The following is a 21,899-nucleotide window of genomic DNA, read 5'->3' on the forward strand; positions in this document are numbered from 1 at the left end:
CTTGGGATATGTCTCTCAAGCAACATTGCAAGTCCTGTGCGCTAGGGTCCAGCAGGGAAGGGCCATTTTCTGCACAGCCCCTTCATGAGACTTGTGAGTCTCTGAGAATCAATTTCACCTGTTGATAGTGCCATGTCTCAATAGCCTCAGTCTTGGGGATCATGGCTGAAACACATGCCCGAACTTCTGTAAATGTCTTAGAATCGGTGACCCCAAACCTGAACCTGCCTCAGTTTCAGAATCAAGTGGCTTCCAAGATAGTACCTGTAGTAATTCTGGAGCTTGTTGGTCCCATCACCAAGAATACTATCATTAAAGATGTTCTTCAGGTGGCCTGGTTTTCCCCTTACTTAGCATTCTGCACTGTTGGGTTGAGCAGAATGGTCCTAGATCTTGCTCCTAGATGGTCCTTCACAGTTAAGTGCCATTTGTACACACAATCTTAATATTCCCTTCTTCGTCCAAAGCTCCTGTCCAATGCAAGGAGATTAGAGGCAGCTCAGTGGAGCGATATCAAGTGGGTCCAAGTTTCCACTGATAAATCTCAGAGAGGGATGGAGGCCCAATGAAGCTCTGCACGGCCTTGCCCTTGGGAAAGGATGGTAATGCTGGCACTTGCTGAATGAAGCCCACCGAGCTCTGCTGAGACCCCTCTGTCCTGGCTGCCAGTATCTTGCAGAAGATGCCTCAGTTCTCCTCGTGACTCTCCACTGAGGTCATCCCTGCAGCCAAGGTTCTTTCCAAACTAAGAGACTATGGTACCATGATGAGGTGACATGTGGAGAGTTCAGTCTGATGATCTGTTTAGTACCTTCGACCTCAGACCAACTTCTTTTCCATTCAGGCCAGAGAGAACCTCTGGGAAGCAGCTGAGGCGCTCATTTTCTTATGTGGACATATCCCATCCACGCATGTGCTGTAGGTTTGTTCCTCCCTGGCAACCTGGATCCAAGTGGACTCACTTTTCAGTGACCAGAAATGACCCTACTCTGAGATGTGTGGGTTCTTTTCTCCATTAAATATCTTTGTAACGGCACCTACTCTCAAGCTGCATTAGCCAAGACACCATGGAAAAGTCTCTGAACTTTTCTGAGACTCAATTTTCTTATCTGATAAATGGGAGAGTAAATCCAGCCCAGCAGGTCTTTCATGCTTGTTTTGAGGATCCAGAATAGGAGTTCTCAGTCTCTTCATTCATAATAGGGAGCTACTTTCATTCCCCTTAACCCTTGTGATCACTGCAGGGAGATGCGTCCTGACAATGAAACGGTGGAGTGGGGGAGTAAGAACCTTCTTTTTCCTTACCACTTTCTGTCTCATACTACCTATCTTTTTTTTTCCAATCAGGAAAAGTCCATCAGTAAATAAATATATATATATATATAAATATATAGGCTAAATACACACACACACACACACACACACACACACACACACACACACACGCGCGCGCGCGCGCGCGCGCGTGCACGTAAGACCATCAGAAGGTCCTTCAGGTCATACTCCGGGAGTGATGAGTGCAAAGAAGCAGGAGGGAACCGTCTCCTGGTTTCCCCAGTAAAGTTCCTTCCTTCCCATCTTTTCTGCCTTCAGGAATAGTCTGCCACCAGGGCTTGGAACTCAAACAGGAAACACGCTTTGGCTTGAAAAAGAAAGAAGCTGGGGGTGGTTTTTTTTTTTCTTCCCTTTTTACACAATATTATGACACCAATTTGAAAAATAAATCCCAGTTTCTCCGCTTTCCCTCCCAGGTGTTCACAGAACTAAGAAAATAAATACCACATCTAAGGTGTGCTATGCAGGCAGCTCTGAGGGCTCTTGGAGCCGCCTCTAAACAAACACATAGACACCAGGAGAAGGTTCCGGGAAAAAATAACAAGTGCCCACTGACAGCGCAGAAACCCAAGAATGGAAATACAGCTTTCCACGGCCTTTCTGCCTCCTCAGCAGGTTCAGGGAGACGTTGTCACTCAAAGGACGACCAAGAAACCAACGTGCACCTGCTGAGCCCTGCCAAGGATTATGCTCTGAGAGCTGGAGGCCATTTTGTCTCTGTACAGAGGGACCTTTGTGCAAATTCTCTGGAACCAGAGCTCTTTCCCTTGGCCACATCCGATCTCACCATAGGCAGGAAACCTGCAGCCAGCTCCTCGCGAGCGTCCGTGAGGAAACTTGCAGGGCTGGTAGAAAGAAAGGGGGATTTCTCTTCAGTCTCAGAAAATTCTACTCAAGGCTGTGGGAATGTGGAGGCTGCTGCATAAGCCAGCCACACCCTCATGGGCCCTAAGTCCATTCAAAATGTTTTGTTGGCACTGGCTCTGTTAGGGGTGTACCCACTGTTGAAATAGAATGTATGGCAAGGTGACGTTTTCTTCCCGAAGGGTGGCTTTGCTTCCACTGGTTAGAGAAGTGTGTATGTGTGTGTGTGTGCATGTGTGAGTGTGCACATAAATGTGTGTGTGAGTGTGCATTATAGTTTCTTGCTTTCTCTCTTGGTTTAGCTGCTGTTTGCACACTGTTTAGTCTTTTGAACGGCTCTTCCTCCTCAACGAGAAGAAGCTGCTCTTCTGGGGAGGCCCCATCATCATGGGCGCTTGGTTCTTGTGAGTAATTTTAATCTAAAAGCAAAGAGGCAGAAATGAATTAGTGGCATGCAAATCTCAGTAGCCTAAGGGAGAGTGAGTCGCAGAGAAAGGAAAGGCCAGCTTCAGGCTGGAAGGAGCCACATGCAGAAGGCCAACTGTCCTTGAAAGGCTTCAAAATTGGCAACTTGACCCTGACTGGGCCTGGAGTTTGGCACGGCTGGAAGTGAGGGGCGGAAGCACTGGGGAGAGACAGGTGTGAGCTTCCCACGTGGTGATCAGCTCACACCTGTCTTGTGTTCTTGGTATTCACAGACTCTCAGAATGTCACAGCCAGAGGAGACCTCAGGGACTCAATTGACCCCTCTGCAGGAGCCCATTAGACTAGCCTAAGTTCACAAACAGAGCAGCAGCACAATTCGAGCCCAGTTCTTCAGATTCCCAGCCGTCATTGCTCCTGGTCATTCCTGCCAAGGCAGTGCTGAGATGTCAATCAAGTGACCGAGGCTTTGGTCTGACCTCTGACCAAGCAACATTATGTGGAGAGTTCCCAAGTGAGTGCCTTATGTATTTCCTCTTTTCTTGGCCTTCGAGTGAAGACCCTAAATTCTTTAAAAAAATTTTTTTTCTTTAAATTTTAGGGTTTATAAGTGTTTTCTCCTGTAAACTTTAAGTCAATCGGAAGTGAAAGACACTGATGTATTCTCATTTTTGCCTTTATTCCCAACCTTATCCTCAGGTCGCGGCTTTGAAATAGTTAATTCCTACTTGAGTGTGGCCTTGCAACCTTAATAATCTACATTATCAGTCCATCCACAATATATATTAAGTATGATAATGCTCAGAGTAGGACGATGAAGTGGGAACAGGAAGCACTTAGAATTCAAAGACCTGGGTTAGAGTCCAGACACTTCCACTTCTTTGCTGTGAAAATTTAGACGAATCATTGAATCTTCAGAGCCAGTGCTTACTGAACTGTAAATGAGGAGGATAACATTTGTCTTATTTTCCTCACAAAGATCAAATAATAGATTGTCAATGAAAGCCCACTGTAAACTGTAAAATGGAAAGTAACAGTTAGTGAAATCCTTGTCTTATGGAGAAAGAGAAAGAGAAAGATGGATGTCAAAAGAAACAGAACCTATGAACTCATTCTTGTGGTTTTTACCACATTATAGGAAATGACAGTGTGACCGCAGGGAACAACAGAACTCTTGAACACAGAACCATCAACAAGTTTAAATTAATGTCAGCTAACCCAAGTGGTGTCCAAAACAAGGTGGGCATGGAATGAGAAAAGTCTGATGGGAACAAGGAGGAAAGAATTTTAAAATCTGAAGGAAGGAAAGGAAATGTGTTAGTGAAAAGGGAGTGGGTGGAGAAGTCACAGATGAGCAGGTTGAGTTCAGGGCAAACTATGAGAAATGTGGTCATGGACACATGTGGGGGCAGCTGGTGTGGGGTTTTAAAGGGAGGCAGAAAGACTGGGTTCACATGAAGAAACAAGGAAGCATGAAAGATGGCATTCTGTGCTGGAGAATAACATGACAAAAAAAAAAAAAAAAGAGTTTGAGGGAAATTATTTAACAGCTGTTGTCAAGGTGAGCTGGGGTAGCGAATGCCTGGCTAAGAGGGCACTACTGTAAGCCAGGTTTACATTGAAAGGGCTCCAGGAACTGTAATCCTGGCACTTTGGGAGGCTGAGATGGGCGGATCACTTGAGGCCAGGAGTTTGAGACCAGCCTGGCCAACATAGTGAAACCCCATCTCTACTAAAAATACAGAAATTAACTGGAGGTGGTGGCAGGCACCTGTAATCCCAGCTACGTGGGAGGCTGAGGTAGGAGAATCACTTGAACCCGGGAGGCAGAGGTTGCAGTGAGCCAAGATTGCACCACTGCACTCCAGCCTGTGTGACAGAGAGAGACTCCATCTCAAAAAAAAATAAAATAAAAATAAAGGGCTCCAGGAAATGGAAGGGAAGGATGGAACCAGAAGACACTGTGGACAATTAGCATAACCTGGTGCTAAAAGCTGAAAATGATCCTTATGTTGGCTTCCACCAGCCTGGAGACCTAAAAGGGGAGAGAGTCTCTGTTTTGTGACAGTCACCAGAGGAGAAAACCGAGAATGCATCAACATCATTTTGTGCTGTGTGTCTTATTGTGGGCATTATGTTTATCCCAGGACGCACGGAAGCGAGGCATAGGCTGGAGACTGGAGACTCGGACAGCACTTATCTGTGGCATGCAATGTAGCATTCTTTGTGGCATGTTCCCCTGTGGTCAGCCTTCTCTCACTCCTGATCTCCCATGCCCAAGAAGGGAAGGACTTCAGCTTATTCACCACGGTACTCTCTGAGCCAGTGCAGTGCCTGTTCAGGGTACAACACACTGTGGAAGTACTGACTGATGAGCCCTACGTGCTGGCAGTAGAGATGGCTATGTTTGAGGCAGAGGATGGTAGCTGGTGCCTACATTTCCCGCTGGTAGAGCCCCCCCGCCCCTTTTTTTTTGAGACAGAGTCTCGCTCTATCGCCCAGGCTGGAGTGCAGTGACGCAGTCTCGGTTCACTGCAACCTCCACCTCCCAGGTTCAAGCGATTCTCCTGCCTCAGCCTCCTGAGTAGCTGGGACTACAGGTGCATGCCACCATGCCTGGCTAATTTTTTTATTTTTAGTAGAGACAAGGTTTCACCATGTTGGCCAGGATGGTCTCGATCTCCTGACCTCGTGATCCACCCGTGTCTGCCTCCCAAAGTGCTGGGATTACAGGCATGAGCCACTGCGCCTGGCCTTTTTTTTTTTTAGATGATACAAGACCCTCGCTTCTCTTTTTTCTCCCTTTAGCTGAGCTATTTATTTGCTTGTTAGTACCTCCAGGGCACAGAAGAGGAAGTAAAACTCAAATCTCTCCTGCTTGTTTTTCAGCAGTTCTGACAAAGGTCTTGACAGGGTAGGAGTCTGGGGCTCCTGGGTGACATAATATTTTGGTCAGCTTTGTGGATTCTATTACTATAGAACCGAAAGAAGTATGAAATCATATCCTCATTTCCAGTCAAAGAGATATCAGTCCCTTACCCTCAAATTAGGGGCTAGCAGGTAAAATAGTTATGCTCCTATTTTAGGAGGTAGTTGGATGTGGCTAAGCCTGCCTTTTCAAACCCTGATAGAAAGAGGTCATCCCACGTTTCTGTAGTTAGCACCCAAGCTTCTTTGGTAATTGGGCAAGTCAGGCCATTAACTAAAGTCTCTATGATTTTCTTAAAAACTATTCACATCACTGACAGCACCTGGCCACGTGCTAAGATCAGCAGCTTAGTGCATAGTTTTCTGCTTGATCACAGAGAGAATTGATACACTAAACTCTTGCATGATAGTTCGAAGTTCACAAAACTATTACAGCATGTAATTTCCCCTTTAGAATAGAATAAAAATGTGAACTTCACTAGCTCTGGGGATTGACTTCATTGGGGGCCGTTTTCTGCAAACCAACACATTTTTATTACTTCAAGAGAAGCAAGAGATTGAGGGACTTCTTCCTGAATATTGCCTTCTCAGGGCGTGTAATTCAGATAATGCCTAGTAAAATGGCCAATAACGTGAAGTGTGAACCCTTCCCAAACCATTTGAAAGGTGTCTGAGGGGCCAGGTGCGGTGGCTCACGCCTGTAATCCCAGTACTTTGAGAAGCCCAGGGGGGCAGATCGCTTGAGCGCAGGAGTTCAAGAGCAGCCTGGGGAACACAGTGAAACTTCGTCTCTACAAAAAATACAAAAATTAGCTAGACGTGGAGGCACGCCCTTAGCTACTTGGAAGGCTGAGGTGAGAGGATCGCCTGAGCCTGGGAGGTCGAGGCGGCAGTGAGCCGTGTTCTCGCCACTGCACTCCAGCCTGGGTGACAAAGTGAGACCTTGTCTCAACAACAACAAAACAACAAAAAAGAAAAGTGTCTGAGGTCTGCTGTAATTTGAACTGGAGATGCACAGAAAGGCACAAATCTGAAAGGTCTCAAATAGTCTCTGTGATATTTTAAAAGTTAAAGACATATGGCGAGCCTAAGGGAGGAGGAAGGTTTGCATGGCTTTCTGGTCTTAGCTGTTTCCGGGCTCTCCAAGATCCTAGAATGTGCTACTTCCTGACAGTGTTTCCTGCCATCAGAGGCCTTCGAATGTAAATGGACAAGGCCAGGCGTGGTGGCTCACACTTGTAATCCTGGCACTTTGGGAGGCCGAGGTGGGGCAGATCACCTGAGGTCAGGAGTTCAAGACCAGCCTCGCCAACATGGTGAAACTCCCATCTCTACTAAAAAATACAAAAATTAGCCAGGTGTGGTAGTGGGTGCCTGAAATCCCAGCTACTTGGGAGGCCAAGGCAGGAGAATCACTTGAACCTGGGAGGCACAGGTTGCAGTGAGCCGAGATCGCGCCATTGCACTTCAGCCTGGACAACAGAGTGAGACTGTCTCAGAAGAAAAAAAAAGAAAGAAAAAGAAAAAAAAGAATGTAACTGGGCAATCGGGTTTTGCAGAGGGTGGGGAAGAAGTGTGGGATTTATTGATGAGTTGGAAAGTTCAACTACGTCGTTGGTTCTCAAAATGTGGCTCATAGGCCAGCAGCATCAGCATTACCTTGGAAAACTTGTTAGAAAGGAAAACTCTCTGGCATCCAGACTTACTGAACCAGAAAATCTGGGATGTGGCCCAGCAATCTGTGTTTCAGAACCCCTGTAGGTTATTTAGATGCATACTCAAGTCTGAGAATCACCAGACTAGATAACTAGGATCATCTTTGACTTTGAGATTCTGCTATTGTCTAACTCTGGGAGAAGATTCTGAATTTTGACGCTCAAATTATGCCACCTAACTGTGATGGTGAAGCATGAAAGATCATCTTACAGTGTTACAATAATGAGACAAGTTTTCTTAATAAATATATATATAATTTTGTCTATACATATATAAACAAATACGGGCTTTTGTTTTTGGTTTTGTTTTGAGATGGAGTCTTGCACTGTCGCCTGGGCTGGAGTGCAATGGCATGATCTCGGCTCACTGCAACCTCCGCCTCCCGGGTTCAAGTGATTCTCCTGCCTCAGTCTCCTGAATAGCTGGGATTACAGGCGCCCATTACCACGCTTGGCTAATTTTTTGTATTTTCAGTAGAGATGGGGTTTCACTATGTTGGCCAGGCTGGTCTTGAACTCCTGACCTCGTGATCCGCCTGCCTCAGCCTCCCAAAGTGCTGGGATTACAGGCGTGAGCCACTGTGCCCAGCTGAAACCTTTCCCTAAATGTTGGGCTTTTAAAGGAAATTTTTAGGAAATTTCCAACTTTTTGCAATGATAAGTAATGTAGACGTGACATTCTTATATATCAATCTCTCTGTATTTCTGGTAATCTGTATTTTACTTAGAATAAATTCCTAGAAGTATATGAACAATTTTAAAAAGTGAAAGTAAATGAACTAGATCAATGTATATTAATATTTATAACAGTCCTTGATACATGGGTCTACATGCTTTTCAGAATGGCTGTAACTGTTGATACTCTTGCCTCGCTGTATGAGTGTCCTGGTCTCCCCATACCCTTGACGGCAATGAATATTAAGACAAAAAAACAGCTGTGCTAATTGGTAAGTGAAACATGGCATGGCTTTCTCACTGTTTTAATTTGAAAATCTTTTCTTCCTTTTTTAAAAACTTGTGATATTAAATATTATTTCATAGATTTATTAGCCCATGGCACTTCTATGAATTCTCTGTTCACTATTGCATTGTTAGTAATTTTTTTTCCACTGGATTCTAATAGCTGGTTTCTTTACACCTTGTGAGAATTAACCTGATCTTTGGGATAGTCATTGCAAACATCTTGTCCTTAGTCTTTTAAAGATTTGATTTTTGACTTGTAGAAATTAAATTTGGTTAATAGTCAAATATGCCACTTTTTCCTTAGAAAATCCCTGCCCCCAGTGTAATTATGATCATCTTTTTTTTTTCTGGTAGCTAGGAATATTTAATATTGTAATTGAATTGGAGGGTTTTTTTTTTGTTTTGGTTTTGTTTTTGGAATATAGTTTGAGGTGAGAGGTTCTATATAATGACATTTTCTGAAACGCAATTTCTTGGATATCGTATGCTAAACAGTTCATGCCTACCTAATTAGTTTATAACCTTTCTCTTTCCTTCATTAGTTTTTATGTATACTAGGGTTTCTCAAGGCTTGCTTCTGTACTATTATCTATCGATTATCATGCCAATAGCATGTTATTCAAATTATTGTGGCTTTATAATTATTTTAATATCTTGTGAGAAGTTATTTCTCAGCATTCTTTTATAAAACATCCTAGAAATTGCATTGTTTGTAGAGTTAAAAAAAACAATTGCACTGGGATTTTGGGATCCCTGTTCAGGAACATGGGATGTTCTGTGTTCAAATCATTTTTTTTCTTTATTGGTTAAATCTTATAGTCATCTTCATGCATTTTACACAGTTCAGTTTAGTATTTTATGTCTTTTATTGCTTATATAATGATATTTTAAGCTTTTAATTATATTCTTTGAATTGATTATTGCCAGTACATAGGAAAACTATTAATATTTGTCCATTTTTTCTATACGGTTTTATTGAAGTAATTTGTCCTTTGAGGTTTTCAGTTTATTCTATTAGCTTTTTATGTTCATAATCATACCACATACAAATAATGACAGTTTTGACTCTTTTCCAAATAATCATATTTCTTTTCTGCTTCAAGTACATATTGCACTGGCTAAAATTTCCAATGTTAAAAATACATGTCTTGTTCATGATTTTAGTGAGAATTCCTCCAGTGTTTTACTATTAAGTAAAATATTGGTTATGGTTTAACATATATTTAACAAAGGTATTCATTAGTAGGGGAGAAGCTTTCTGATCTTAGTTTTCAGGAGTTTTATCTTTAAAAATCAGAAATGTTGAATGTAATTGAATACTTTTGGGTCATCTATTTTATCATGTAATTTTTCTATTTAAACTAATATTAGAAGACTTTCTTTTGTTCCTTTGATATGCTCAGAGGGGTGAATGATTCTTTCAATACCTTGTTCAATTCTACCTACTAATACTTTTAACTAGAATTCTTATGTCATATTTATATATAGTCTATAGTTTTCTATTTCTAAGTATAATTTTTGTTAGGTTATTGCATGTCTTCATTTCATAAAATGGATTCAGTAGCTTTCCATCTTTGTCTATACTGTGAAACAGTTTACCTAATTATGTATTTCCTAGTAGTATGGAAGATCTCACCAATAAGGCCATCTGTTTTAAGATCATTTAGTATGTAATTCTTTGAAATAATTTAGTTTCATTAATGGTTACCAGGATTTTCACTCATCTTCTTAAGATGTTCAAGTTCATTAGAATCAAGATGATTATATATTTTGTTTTATAATTTTTTTTTTGAGACAGAGTCTCACTCCGTTGCCCAGGCTGGAGTGCAGTAGTGGGATCTTGGCTCACTGCAACCTCTGCCTCTGGGTTCAAGCGATTCTCATGCCTCAGCCTCCCGAGTAGCTGGAATTACAGGCATGGGCCACCATGCCTGGCTAATTTTTGTATTTTTGGTACAGATGGGGTTTAGCCATGTTGGTCAGGCGGGTCTCAAACTCCTGACCTCAAGTAATCCTCGTGCCTCAGCCTCCCAAAGTGCTAGGATTATAAGCGTGAGCCACCACGCCCGGCCTTGTTTTAGATTTAAATAAAGCCACGGACACAGTTATATTTATATTTTTATATTACATTTATATTTTTTACATTTTAATATCTTTGATTCCTTTCTCTTTTAAAAATTAGGTTTTTAAACATTTGACATATTTTAAGAAGTAATTCTAGAGTTTCCTGTTTTTAATTAATTTCTACTTTTATCTTTATTATTTTCTTCCTTCTGCTTCTCCTAAGATTGTTTTATTATTGCTCTTCTAATTTTAGTATTATTCATTACATTTACTTCTTTTTTATATGATGGAAGATTATGAGGCTTTTAATTTACCTTCAAATATAGTTTAGGCTATATTCTATAATTTTTAAACTGGAGCCTTCTTATTTTTGTAATTTTTTGAGTAATCTATCATGGTGGCTTTGATCTCCTCATAAATCTCTTGTTGTTTAGGAGAATTTTTAAGTCTCCAAGTGACTAAATTTTGTTTATTCACTTAATTTTCTATTAGTAATTTCTAGTTTTATTACTTTGTGGTCAAAGAAAATGACCTTTGTAATTTCTGCAACTGGATTTTATGGAGCGTTTGGCCTTGTAAACTAAGTTTGTGATCTATTTTAGTAAATATGAATGCTTGAACAAATATGATATTTAATTTCTTTATGAGTTGTAGAGTTATTTCATCCAAGCATTTTTTTTTGCTACTTAACCTCAAAGATGGAAACAAATATTTTAAAGCTTCTCAATATCTGTCTGTCAACTTCTATATCAACCTTTTCTCAGAATATATATTGATAATTTTTTTTATATATTTTGATTCTGTTATTAAATATCTAACATTTTATGACTACTATGTCTCATAATTGAATGTACTTTTTATCAAATAAAAAATGTGTTTACTTATTCTGCTTTATGCTTTAGGCACATGGAAAGGTTAGTTTGCTTAAAATTAGCATAATTAACATTACTATGTCTTCCTTTTAATTTCTTTGTACCTGATAAAGGATAAAATAAGAAAATATATATTATATATACATACGTATAACCTTTCATTTTAGATGTATCTTTTGTAAGAAGCATATATTTGGATTTTCATTTTTAACTCAATATGAGAGTATTGATCTTTTAATAGGAAATTTTAACTCATCTATTTTTCTTTTATATATATGTGTGTGTATTTTATATATATATATATATAGTCTTAACATCATTTGACTTGCTTCAAAAAATTTTTAAATGTTGGCTTCTTTTTTGCTTTCTATCCTGTGCTACATTAATAAGGGTTTATATATTTTAAATTCTTCCAGATTTGAAAGGTGTGCACCCTATTTTTAGTTTCGATAGTGATTGTCTACCTATTAAAATTATCTTCTGATTTATATGTTTTATCATCAAAGTGAAGAGAGACAATGAGAAACTTCACGTATCTTTACTATTCCTTCAGCAGTGTCTCCTGCATGTTTTTGGCCTTTGTTAATATAATCTTAGGTTTGGGATACAGGTTATTAATATTTACATGATATGTCTTCTCTTTCAAAGAATGATTTTTGCCATTTGCATTTAGTTGCATAACCATATTTAGCAGGTTTTTGGAAACTTCATTCTAATTTCACTGGTTTCCATTTTTACCAAAAGTTCTTTTGGGCTGTGATAGTCCATTCTTAAGGCTTTAATTTTGAATCACTTCTTAGTTGGTGTATACCTTCAAGAAGATGTTTCAACAAGGGGTACATGGGTTTTAACCCTTGCATGTTTAAGAATGATTTTCTGTTACCTTCTGTTATGGAATAAATTGTGTCCCCCCCCAAATTCATATGTTGAATCCCTAACACCCAGTGTGACTATATTTGTATATAGGGCCTTTAAGGAGGTAATTCCGGTTAAATGAGGTCACAAGGGGGGAGTCCTAATCCCTTAGAACTGGTGTCCTTATAAGAAGAGAAAAGAGTGTACAAACACAGAGGAAAAGCCATGTGAGGATACAACAAGAAGGCGGCCATTGCTGAAAGTCAGGAAGAGAGGCCTCCCCAGAAACCAGCCCTTCTGGCACCTTGGTCATGTGTTGTCAGCCTCCAGAACTGTGAGAAAATAAACTTCTGTTGTTTGAGCTGTCAGTCTGTGGTATTCTATTATGGCAGTCAAAGCAGACAGATATACCTTTACATATGGACTTCCGGGCCTCACACTATGAAATCATTGGTTCACAAATTTTTTCATAGTGAGTTGTAATCTCTAAAGGGTGGTATGGAGGAAGGGTGGGTGTGGGCATAGGGAGAAGTATTTGGCTATTTCAAAATCCAGTGCTTGAATTTATAGGAATAGCAATCCAGTTTTCAGCTAGGACTGAACCAGGTAGGAGAGGGTTTGATTTCTTCCACCTTTTTTTTTGTAGGGGGGTTGGAGATAGGAGGAACTTGGATAGATTCTTCTCAACTCAGTTCCATCAAATGATAAATAGTAGAAATTCTCTCTATCCGTTCTAACTCCAGCAAGGTGGAAAGCTATTATTTGATATAGTGTGTTTTCATTTTTTTCTTAGTCTTCATAAGATCGAGGTAAGATTTTTGCAGAGAAATTTCTGTTTTTGATAACCTTTATAGAAGATGCTACCTTTTCTCAGTAGGTTCATGGAAACCCTCCTTTAGTAGAAGACAACTTGATGTTCTGAAGGGCTCGAAATAGCAGGTGATCAAAGTATCTGAATACTTCACTAGAGTGCGGAAGCTTAGAGACTCCACTTTTGTCTTTTGAAATTTGCATAGCTGCAATCTTATTGAGGGTATTACGCATGTAGTATCCCAGCAGAGGCCCTGAAAACCAGGACAATGATTGCCCTCACCACAGAGATTCTAGCTGCATTTCTAACTGAGGACAAACTAAGAAGGAAGGATGCATGGCTCCTGTACTAGTGCTAAAGGGAGAGCTAACAGATACGGTAAGTCTGGGAATGGAGATACTCTATTTTTGTTAGTTCATTTGTTCAGTCTTTTATTCATCATTTGACATATATTATTGTGCAACTATTACAAACCAGGCACTGTTCTACGTTCTGGGTGACAGTGCCATAAACAAAATAGATAACCTGCGTGGTGACTCATTCAGTGGAATTTTCAAGTAGGTTATCAGGGCTTTGGGTGCACCGATTGGGAGGCGTGTCTGTGCTCTGCGAGGAATTTTCTCCTGAGAGCTCCAGCAGTCAAAGGAGCTACCCTACCAAACTCTAGGTAAGGTAAGTGTTAGATTTGGCTTCCACATAAGGAAGCAATTTGACTTGTTCATCAGCAGAACAGTCTTCCTTTTGAGGTAGTAAATTCCTTACCATTGACATGATTCAAGCTGAGGCTGTCCAGGATACAGTAGATGAAGTCTCAGAATTCACTGACTACAACTGTGAACTCCTCAAAGTCGGTTCTATGTCTCATTCAATTTTGTGACCGGTGCCTCACAGTGTCTGGCATATAGCAGGTGTTCATTAAGAGTTGGCAGGTAAATGAGTGGATGGATAAATAAAGTGGAAGAGGCGTTGCACTAGATAATCTTCCATGGTCCCTGCAACTCTGAGATTCAGTGATTTCGTATTAAGTCGGTGCCCAAAAGGGCTCAAAAATAAGGCTTCTCATCCCAATCTCAAAGATTGGCAAGACTCACCGTGCAACATGGCTGCATCCAGGGTTCTCCATCCACTTGCATTGGCAGCAGCTTGTTTGTCCTGGAACCCAGAACACCAAGAGAACACAGTGAGCTTTTTCAAGTGGGAGAATCAAGGTTGTTCCCACCAGGAAAACAGAAGTAGGAAAACCTTATCTGCCTACCTAAGAGTGGTTCTCTAAGACTCTTTTGGAGAACTTGTTAAAAATAGATTTCTGAGACCACCTCAGGGAGTCTAACTTGGCAGGTCTGGGGGCCAGGCCCAGTGGTCTGTGTTTCTGTGTGTGTGTGTGGTTTTTTGGTTTTTTTTTTTTTTTTTTTGAGATGGAGTTCCACTTTTGTTGCCCAGGCTGGAGTGCAATGGCACGATCTTGGCTCACTTCAACTTCTGCCTCCTAGGTTCAAGCAATTCTCCTGCCTCAGCCTCCTGAGTAGCTGGGATTACAGACATGCGCCACCACACCCGGCTAATTTTTTGTATTTTTAGTAGAGACAGGGTTTCTCCATGTTGGTCAAGCTGGTCTCAAACTCCCGACCTCAGGTGATCCACCTGCCTCGGCCTCCCAAAGTGCTGGGATTACAGGCATGAGCCACTGCGCTCGGCCCGGTCTGTGTTTTAATAAGCACTACGGGGGATTCTACTGCCTCGGTCCTCAGACCCCACTTTGAGAAATACTGCTGTGGATGAGCAGCGAAATCCACAGAAGTCTGGGATACAGTGGCCAGTGAGTGTGGCAGTGCCACCACTGAGCAGATGCTCCTCAAACAATCAGCTAGAAGGCCCGGAGTACATGCCAAAAACTCCACTTTGAAAGGGGAACTGGCCTGGTCTCTATGTTGAGTGAGAGGTTGCATCATGTCAATGAGGTAATGTCTCCAATTTATACAACATACAGCTCAGGTCTGAGTGTGTCTTGCCTTGCAATCTATTCTAACCTCAATCCTGTTTTTTGTTTTGTTTTGTTTTGTTTTTGAGACAGAGTCTTGCTCTGCACCCAGGCTGGACTGCAGTGGCACCATCTCGGCTCACTGCAAGCTCTGCCTCCTGGGTTCACACCATTCTCCTGCCTCAGCCTCCCAAGTAGCTGGGACTACAGGTACCTGCCACCATGCCCAGCTAATTTTTTTTGTATTTTTAGTAGAGACAGGGTTTCACCATGTTGGCCAGGATGGTCTCGATCTCCTGACCTCGTGATCCACCCACCTTGGCCTCCCAAAGTGCTGGGATTACAGGTGTGAGCCACTGCGCCCGGCCCAACCTCAATCATTTTTTAAAGTCTTCTGAACAAGTACACTCTGGGGTTGCATGGACTATGGGCCTGGCTTACCTGGGAAAGGGGGTCATCCAGGAATACTCTCCCCAGAGGAGAGATGAAAGTGTTGCCTTCTTGCTTGAGAAAAGGCTTTTCTGACCTTGGCATATGAATTTTTTAAAAAGAGACAGGGTCTCACTCTGTTTCCCAGGCTGGAGTACAGTCACATGATCATAGCTCACTGCAGCCTCGACCTCCTGGGCTCAAGCAGTCCTCCTACCTGAACCTCCTGAATAGCTAGGACTACAGGTGCACATCACCACACCTGGCTAATTTTAAAACCTTTTGTAGAAGGGGGTCTTGCTATGTTGCCCCCACTGGTCTTGAACTCCTGGCCTCAAGCAATCTTCTCTCCTCAGCTTCCCAAAGTGTTGGGATTACAGACGTGAGCCACCACACCCCGCCATAGGTTTTAAAAGGAGAGAGATGAAGTCTTCTGACTTCCCTCTGCAGAAGAGTTATGAATTCATACTACATTGCCTTTGGAAGAAAAGGCAGGCTCTTTTGGAAGCCTCTGGTCTGGGTGAGCAGGGAACAGTTATCACCCATTGACATAGAAGCCCTCACCTGGGTTTGGCAACTGTTCTGTTCTTGAAATTATAAAATGGGAGGGAAAAGCTATCTTCTGATGTGATGATTCTCTGATTGACCCTGAGGGTATTTAATAATAAAAACAATAAATCTACTAACAAAAACAAGAGTAAAGAGTGGCATTTTGGCTCTTGAGGCTGGGGATAGTGTTCGGGAAATGACCAGGAGGATGGGGCTCCTGGCTCACCCCCTCTGTTTCTATCTGGAAATAGAGCTCCAGAAAGAAAATGTCCTCCTCCTTATACATGGCTTTTGGATTCCTCAAGGATCAGGATGTTCTGTTCTCTGTGGTCTTCATAAGTTATGGCTTAGATGTGTTAACAGACTGGACCTCCTCAGTATTAGACTCCTGGAGAATGGACAGGCCTCAAGAATTAATCTGGAAAACAGGGACCCCATCACGACAACAGCTCAGAAAGAAAGGAGAGCAAAGCTTTGGGGAATAGAAAAGACAGAAAACAAAGAGGGGAAATGAAGAAAAGGGGTCACTGGCGCAGACCTTCAGCTAAGAGACCTCAGGGAATCTGCTCTGGGGACCTTTCTGAGGAATGCAGTGTAGTGCCAAGGGCAGAGTTTCTTCCGATGTGCTCTGATAACACTTGCCCAGGAGGTTCTGGGAGAAAAGAGTTCTGTGGTCAAATACCTTTGGGAAACCCAGCATCCTGTGGACTCTTCTCGGAGATCCCCAAGGCATATTAATAGATTTGGTCCATAGTAATTCAATGAAAAAGGAAAGGAATAAAGACTTCTGAAATAATCAGGTGGGAGAAGAATCTCAGGCAAAATGTGATGAGCTGCATTGATTAATCAGAGGCAACTGATCAGAGGATCCTCTCAATTAGACCTCATTTCTTCCAGGAGCCTGCAGTGGCTAACCTGTGTGGTCCAACCCCTACAGTTGTCATCCTCTCTGTCAATTATGCCAGTTCTGCTGATGTTGATGGCTTAGCGTACAAAGGCATATAGGAAATAGTGTTTCTCAGGTCACTGTCTGAGAAAGAGCAGAGCAGAGCAGAGCCGTCGGTGTTTTATCAGAGTGTGCCCTCTGGCATCCCTCTGCCATCTATCTAACATTTTAATTTGCAAATATAAAAACACCGAGGAGTTGGACCTTTGGTGCTCTGGACCATTTAGTCTTATACTCCTGTTTAGAGAACTTCACCAGATCAGTTTAACAGAACAGCAAACTGGTTGTGGTGGGTCCTCCAGTTGATGTTTTAGATGGGCGTATTATATCCTGTTTGGGAAATGGTCTACAAAGACGTTCTTTACAAACATTATCAAGCTTTTGTGCTGCACTCTCCCTGCCCTAAAATCCAAAGATGGCTTCTTAGTTGTCTGCACGAATGTGTAGGGAGGTGGGGAGATGCAGAGGCTGTTGGGTGACAAAGAGGCATACCTGATGGTGACAGAGGAGCACTGGGCCAGCCTCCTGCCTGCACTCTTCAGGCCGGTGTAGATCTGCCCCATCTCCATGGCTCCTTCTAGCCCCACCACTTCAAGGAGTTGGTCACTGAGGTCTGCAGAGCGAGACAGCAAAAGTAGTGCATATACATCTCTCTGTTCCTCAGACAAGTTCTGACAGAAAGTCTGATCCCCAGATGGCCAATGTCTGTATCCCTTCATCTCCCACCAAACACCTTTTTCATATTCACTCTGAATAGGGTGTTTCCCCAAAGATCAATAAATGCACCTTTTCATGAGGAGATGGTCACTTTTAGTGAAAAAAGATTTTGATTCAGACATCATATATATCCAATAAATAGGTTACCGTATCAAGAAGCCTCTTCAAATGTAGAGTGACATAAATGATGAACCAGCTATTTCTGATCATTTTCAACCCCCTAGTACAGCTAAAGACATATTGGTTTGGAACTAGGATAGGAAGGAATGTTGATGAGGGCCATTACCCAAACCTGGACCAAGTCTCTCTTCTCTGAATGTCTGAATAACATTTAGCCCCACTGACAATGACTGATGGTTAATTAACCTCAAATTTGGCCTGTGGTAAGCCACTGGTGAGCCAACCTCCTTGGACATCCTCAGGAAAACCAATGACCTCTTTCAGGACACCAGGTGCCTAATCTAAGCCAAGGAAAAGAACATTTCACCAACATCAGAGTCTGTGAGCCCACAGTGGAAAAGGAGGGGCAGGAAGTAGGAGGCTCAGGCTCAGAGTCACTCAGGACCAGTGGTCTCCCACAGTGGGATTTGCTTCTCATTCACAACCTAGATGAGGTCCTTTTCTTCAGCATTGCTGAGGCTTGGATGGTGCCTCCCCAGTTTCTTGTGAAAGCAATAGCAGGATTAATGTTTGATGTTGGGCTCAAAACTCGCTTTTCCAGCACAGCTTTCATTTATTTAAAACAGAAGCAAAATAAAAAGGCAGATTTTAAAAAAGCTTTCCATTCCTTTGCCTACCAAGGCAAAAGTAGCTTTCTCATAAGTTGTGGCTAATCACTAACGCCCTCTTAATGTCCACAAACTAGAAAACTGTGTCTATGTTAATACTGTTGCTTACATAACAGGTGGCTTCTGTCTTCTGTCTTCTAAAGTGCCTCCTGGTATAGTATAACAGTGTTAAGATTGGCAAGGAGATATTTGAGTTTGTCTTTACTCTTGTTTAGAAGGCTAACTTGTTTAAAAAACAATCTCTTGATGGATGTATTCCTAGTGAAGACAGTTAAACAAACCATTGGGCTGACCACAAATGTGTCAACATTGCTAGTCTAAATTACTGATGAGCACAAACGGACATCAGCTGCCAACAGATACACGGCTTGCATCAGTCTTTCTGTGACAGGCACATAGCTTTTCCCCTCTACCTCTATTGACAATCAATTCTCCCCTAGTACTCCTTTCTTCATGTTTGTGAAAAGATACTCTCCATCTCATTTGGACTTGGAATAAGAAGCCAGGAAAGGGTAATGTTTGTTTAGGAGAATGCTCCAGGCTCTCTGAAGGAGTTTGGACCTAATAAACAATGAATGTCTAAACCTCTAGTCACTTAATTATCCTCCTTCTTTCCAAAGAGGGTTGAATAACGTTGGAGGGTCTAGCTCACTGTGTCATTCCAATAGTGTCTGTGAAAACAACATGGGCTATGAATCTGTGTGTGTGTGTGTGTGTGTGTGAATGTGTGTGTGTGTGTGTGTAAGATAAAGACAGAGAAGGAGGAGGGAGAGGAAAAGGGGGAGGAGGAGGAGAAAGGTATAGAGTATGTCTAGGGGTGAGGGGGGTTGAGGGTTGATGTTGGGGTAGGAGAGAGGGGGAGAAAAGAGAAGCAGTACTTTTCAGAAGTCTCTTGAGTGGCAGAGACAGATGTCTTGTAAACTGTTGTTCTTTGTACCACGCTTTGGTGTCTGATGGTGCTGTGATAGTTCCATGTTTTCCCTCCTTAAAACATTCCCTGGTAACAAAATGTTCTAAGAAGCAGGGGACTTAATCGACTCAAATGTTTCAGCTTTACAATGTCTTGGTCTTTTAACAAATTTTCCCGTTGAATGGCTTTAACTCCAAAGTTGTTATCACTTCCCACACATTACCTTGCAGCTATCACTTCCCACACATTACCTTGCTTCCTGGCTCTAGAAGAGAAGTAATGAAGGCTGATCTCATCAGCATGGTGGGTGGGTGGGGGCAGGGGCTTACACAGATGTGGGACTGAGGAGATTTGTAGGGAAAGGGGCTAGGATCTTGGCATACTGTTTGCCATCCTGTCTTTGAGTTTTCCCTGGCATAGAGAGGCTGGGATGACTACCACTGAGGCAGGACCTGGTTGCTCTTTTACTTCTCTACCATTGCCTAACTCATCTTCCCTTCCACTTCCTAGAATGCCTACAGAGAGGTCTTGAGGTAAAGAAATCTATGTAACGTTGTTTCCCAAAGTTATAAGACCACAAGACCCTTTTCTTGCGTGTGATGCCTATAAACAACCCACAGCTTCCATTTTTTAGGAATGTATTTTGGGAAATTCTGGCATCACTTAATCCCCTTTACTTCCTCTATCACAGAGATACTCAGGTACAACTTAAATTTGGAGTTAAAATGAAAGAGAACAGAATGCAAGTCAGTGTCTAGGCACACAGAACAATTAATGTTTAGAGCAAGACATCTGGTATACCAGGTGTCTGTTTTACCTTAAGCATCAATGATTCAGGGTGTGATTTTGGCAATTCATGTCATCTCCATATTGTCTTTACACTCTTCAACTGACTAGTATTTAAGATGGAATGTGTATGCACCTTAGTAAAACAGGAATTCACTCACTCACTCACTCACTCACTCACTCACTCACTCACTCACTCACTCATTCAACAGTTACTGAGTAACAACTCAGTGCCAGACACTGTCTTGTAAGAGTTGGGATGCAAAATGTTCTATTCTTGAAAGGCTCTTAGCCAAGAGGGAGAAACCAAGTTAGGTGCAGAAAATGCTGTAATTGGACTGCAGGATCAAGGAAGCCTGAGTGACTGATTCTGCTGGGGCAAAGTACAGAAGGCAGGTGTCCCAGACCTCTAAAAGAGGTCTTGAAGGATGAATGAACGCCAAGGTAATTTTTGGGTTGAAAAGAGGAAGGAAGAAGGACATTCCAGGCACAGGGATGATCATGTGTGGGGTTGGAAAGTCATAGGATGAAGAAAAAAATAATTAAGCAATAAACCCACTTGGCAATTTCATTGGAAAATATAAAAAGTATTTTTTCCTAAGGAGAATTTCTGTCCAGAGACTTTTTTTGGCCAGAGCTAGAGGAAGAGGGTCTCTGGGCCAGCATGAGATTGTCACGTCCATAGAGCTAGGACTTTCAATGCTGCTCTTATTTATTCCTTGGTAGCAAAGCCTTGTACAGTGTTTTGTGTGTAGTGAACACATAATATAAACGCTCCAAGAAAAGAGGATGATAACAAATGGGAAAGTGGAAAGAGGAGAATGTGGAGGCAAGGGAGGAGAAGCAAGGACAACAGTGGGGGTTCCAATCTGGCCCATTCAGTTCAGCCTCCAGGAAATGCAAATCTGATTATGTCATCCCCATATGAAAAATCCTCAGTGGCACCCATCATAATACCAAGTGCTGGCCAGGCTCGGTGGCTCATGCCTGTAATCCCAGCACTTTGGGAGGCTGAGGCAGGCGGATCATCTGAGATCAGGAGTTCAAGACCAGCCTGGCCAACATGGTGAAACCCTCTCTCTACCAAAAATACAAAAAACATTAGCCAGGTGTGGTGGTGGGTACCTGTAATCCCAGCTATTTGGGAGGCTGAGATAGGACAATCGCTTGAACTCAGGAGGCAGAAATTGCAGTGAGCTAAGATCACGCCACTGCACTCCAGCCTGGGTGACAGAGAGAGACTCTGTGTCAAAAAAAGAAACAAACAAACAAAAAAACACCAAGCGTTGGGGAAGGGAATATGCAGTGTGCATACTTTCACACTAAAAATGTAAACTGGTAGGAAGGAAACAATTTGGCCAATTTTACTAAGTATAAAACTTCCTTGCTGCTTGATCCATTAATTTCTTTCTTGGTATTGATCATGAAATCACCGATAGAAACTAAGTTCATACAAATATGTACATTGTGGCATCATATGCAACAGGGAATCTCCTTATCCCCATTTCTTCCTGTACAGGAATACTTAAGTGATAGAGTATCTATATGATGAAATTGTTTTGCTGACATTAAAATATTTACAAAGTTTCAATAACATTAAATATTGTTTATGTTAAAATGTTAAGCGTGAAGGCAGGACATAAACTTACTTGTATAGCATTCTCTCAACTAGGTAAGAATATGCATAAAAGAAAAGGACAAATCCCAACAAAATCTTAACAGTGGTGAGTTCTAGGTAATTAAATTAAAGGTAATTGTTATTTTCTTCTTTACGCTTTTTGGTATTTCTTATTTTCTATAAGTGTGCATTCATCCTATGATAAAAGTCATGTACAAAAACATATCAACTGCTCTTCACAGTTATAAAAATAATGCTCACATTCCCTGGTTTGATGCCCAAGGTCCAATTCCCATCTGGCAAGGGGCTGCCTCTGCAGTTTTACTTCCTGTCTTTGTGGGACTAGAT

At 41.9% G+C, this 21,899-nt stretch overlaps 1 protein-coding gene across 3 annotated transcripts in view; it reads right to left on the reverse strand.

The window, feature by feature from the left end:
* Window positions 1–2,506: 2,506 nt before the first annotated feature.
* Window positions 2,507–21,899, reverse strand: part of DGKG (diacylglycerol kinase gamma) — a 214,559-nt gene continuing 195,166 nt past the window's right edge. For all 3 annotated transcript variants that reach the window (XM_032171841.2, XM_032171842.2, XM_032171843.2), the window contains 3 exons: window positions 17,225–17,345; window positions 13,922–13,982; window positions 2,507–2,618 (listed from right to left, as the gene is read on the reverse strand). In XM_032171841.2, coding sequence (XP_032027732.1) covers window positions 2,520–2,618; window positions 13,922–13,982; window positions 17,225–17,345 — 281 coding nt within the window. In that variant the 3' untranslated portion in view covers window positions 2,507–2,519. The remainder of the gene's footprint in view (window positions 2,619–13,921; window positions 13,983–17,224; window positions 17,346–21,899) is intronic.

This window comes from Hylobates moloch, unplaced genomic scaffold (assembly GCF_009828535.3).
Source record: "Hylobates moloch isolate HMO894 unplaced genomic scaffold, HMol_V3 SCAFFOLD_13, whole genome shotgun sequence".
NCBI lineage: Eukaryota > Metazoa > Chordata > Mammalia > Primates > Hylobatidae > Hylobates > Hylobates moloch.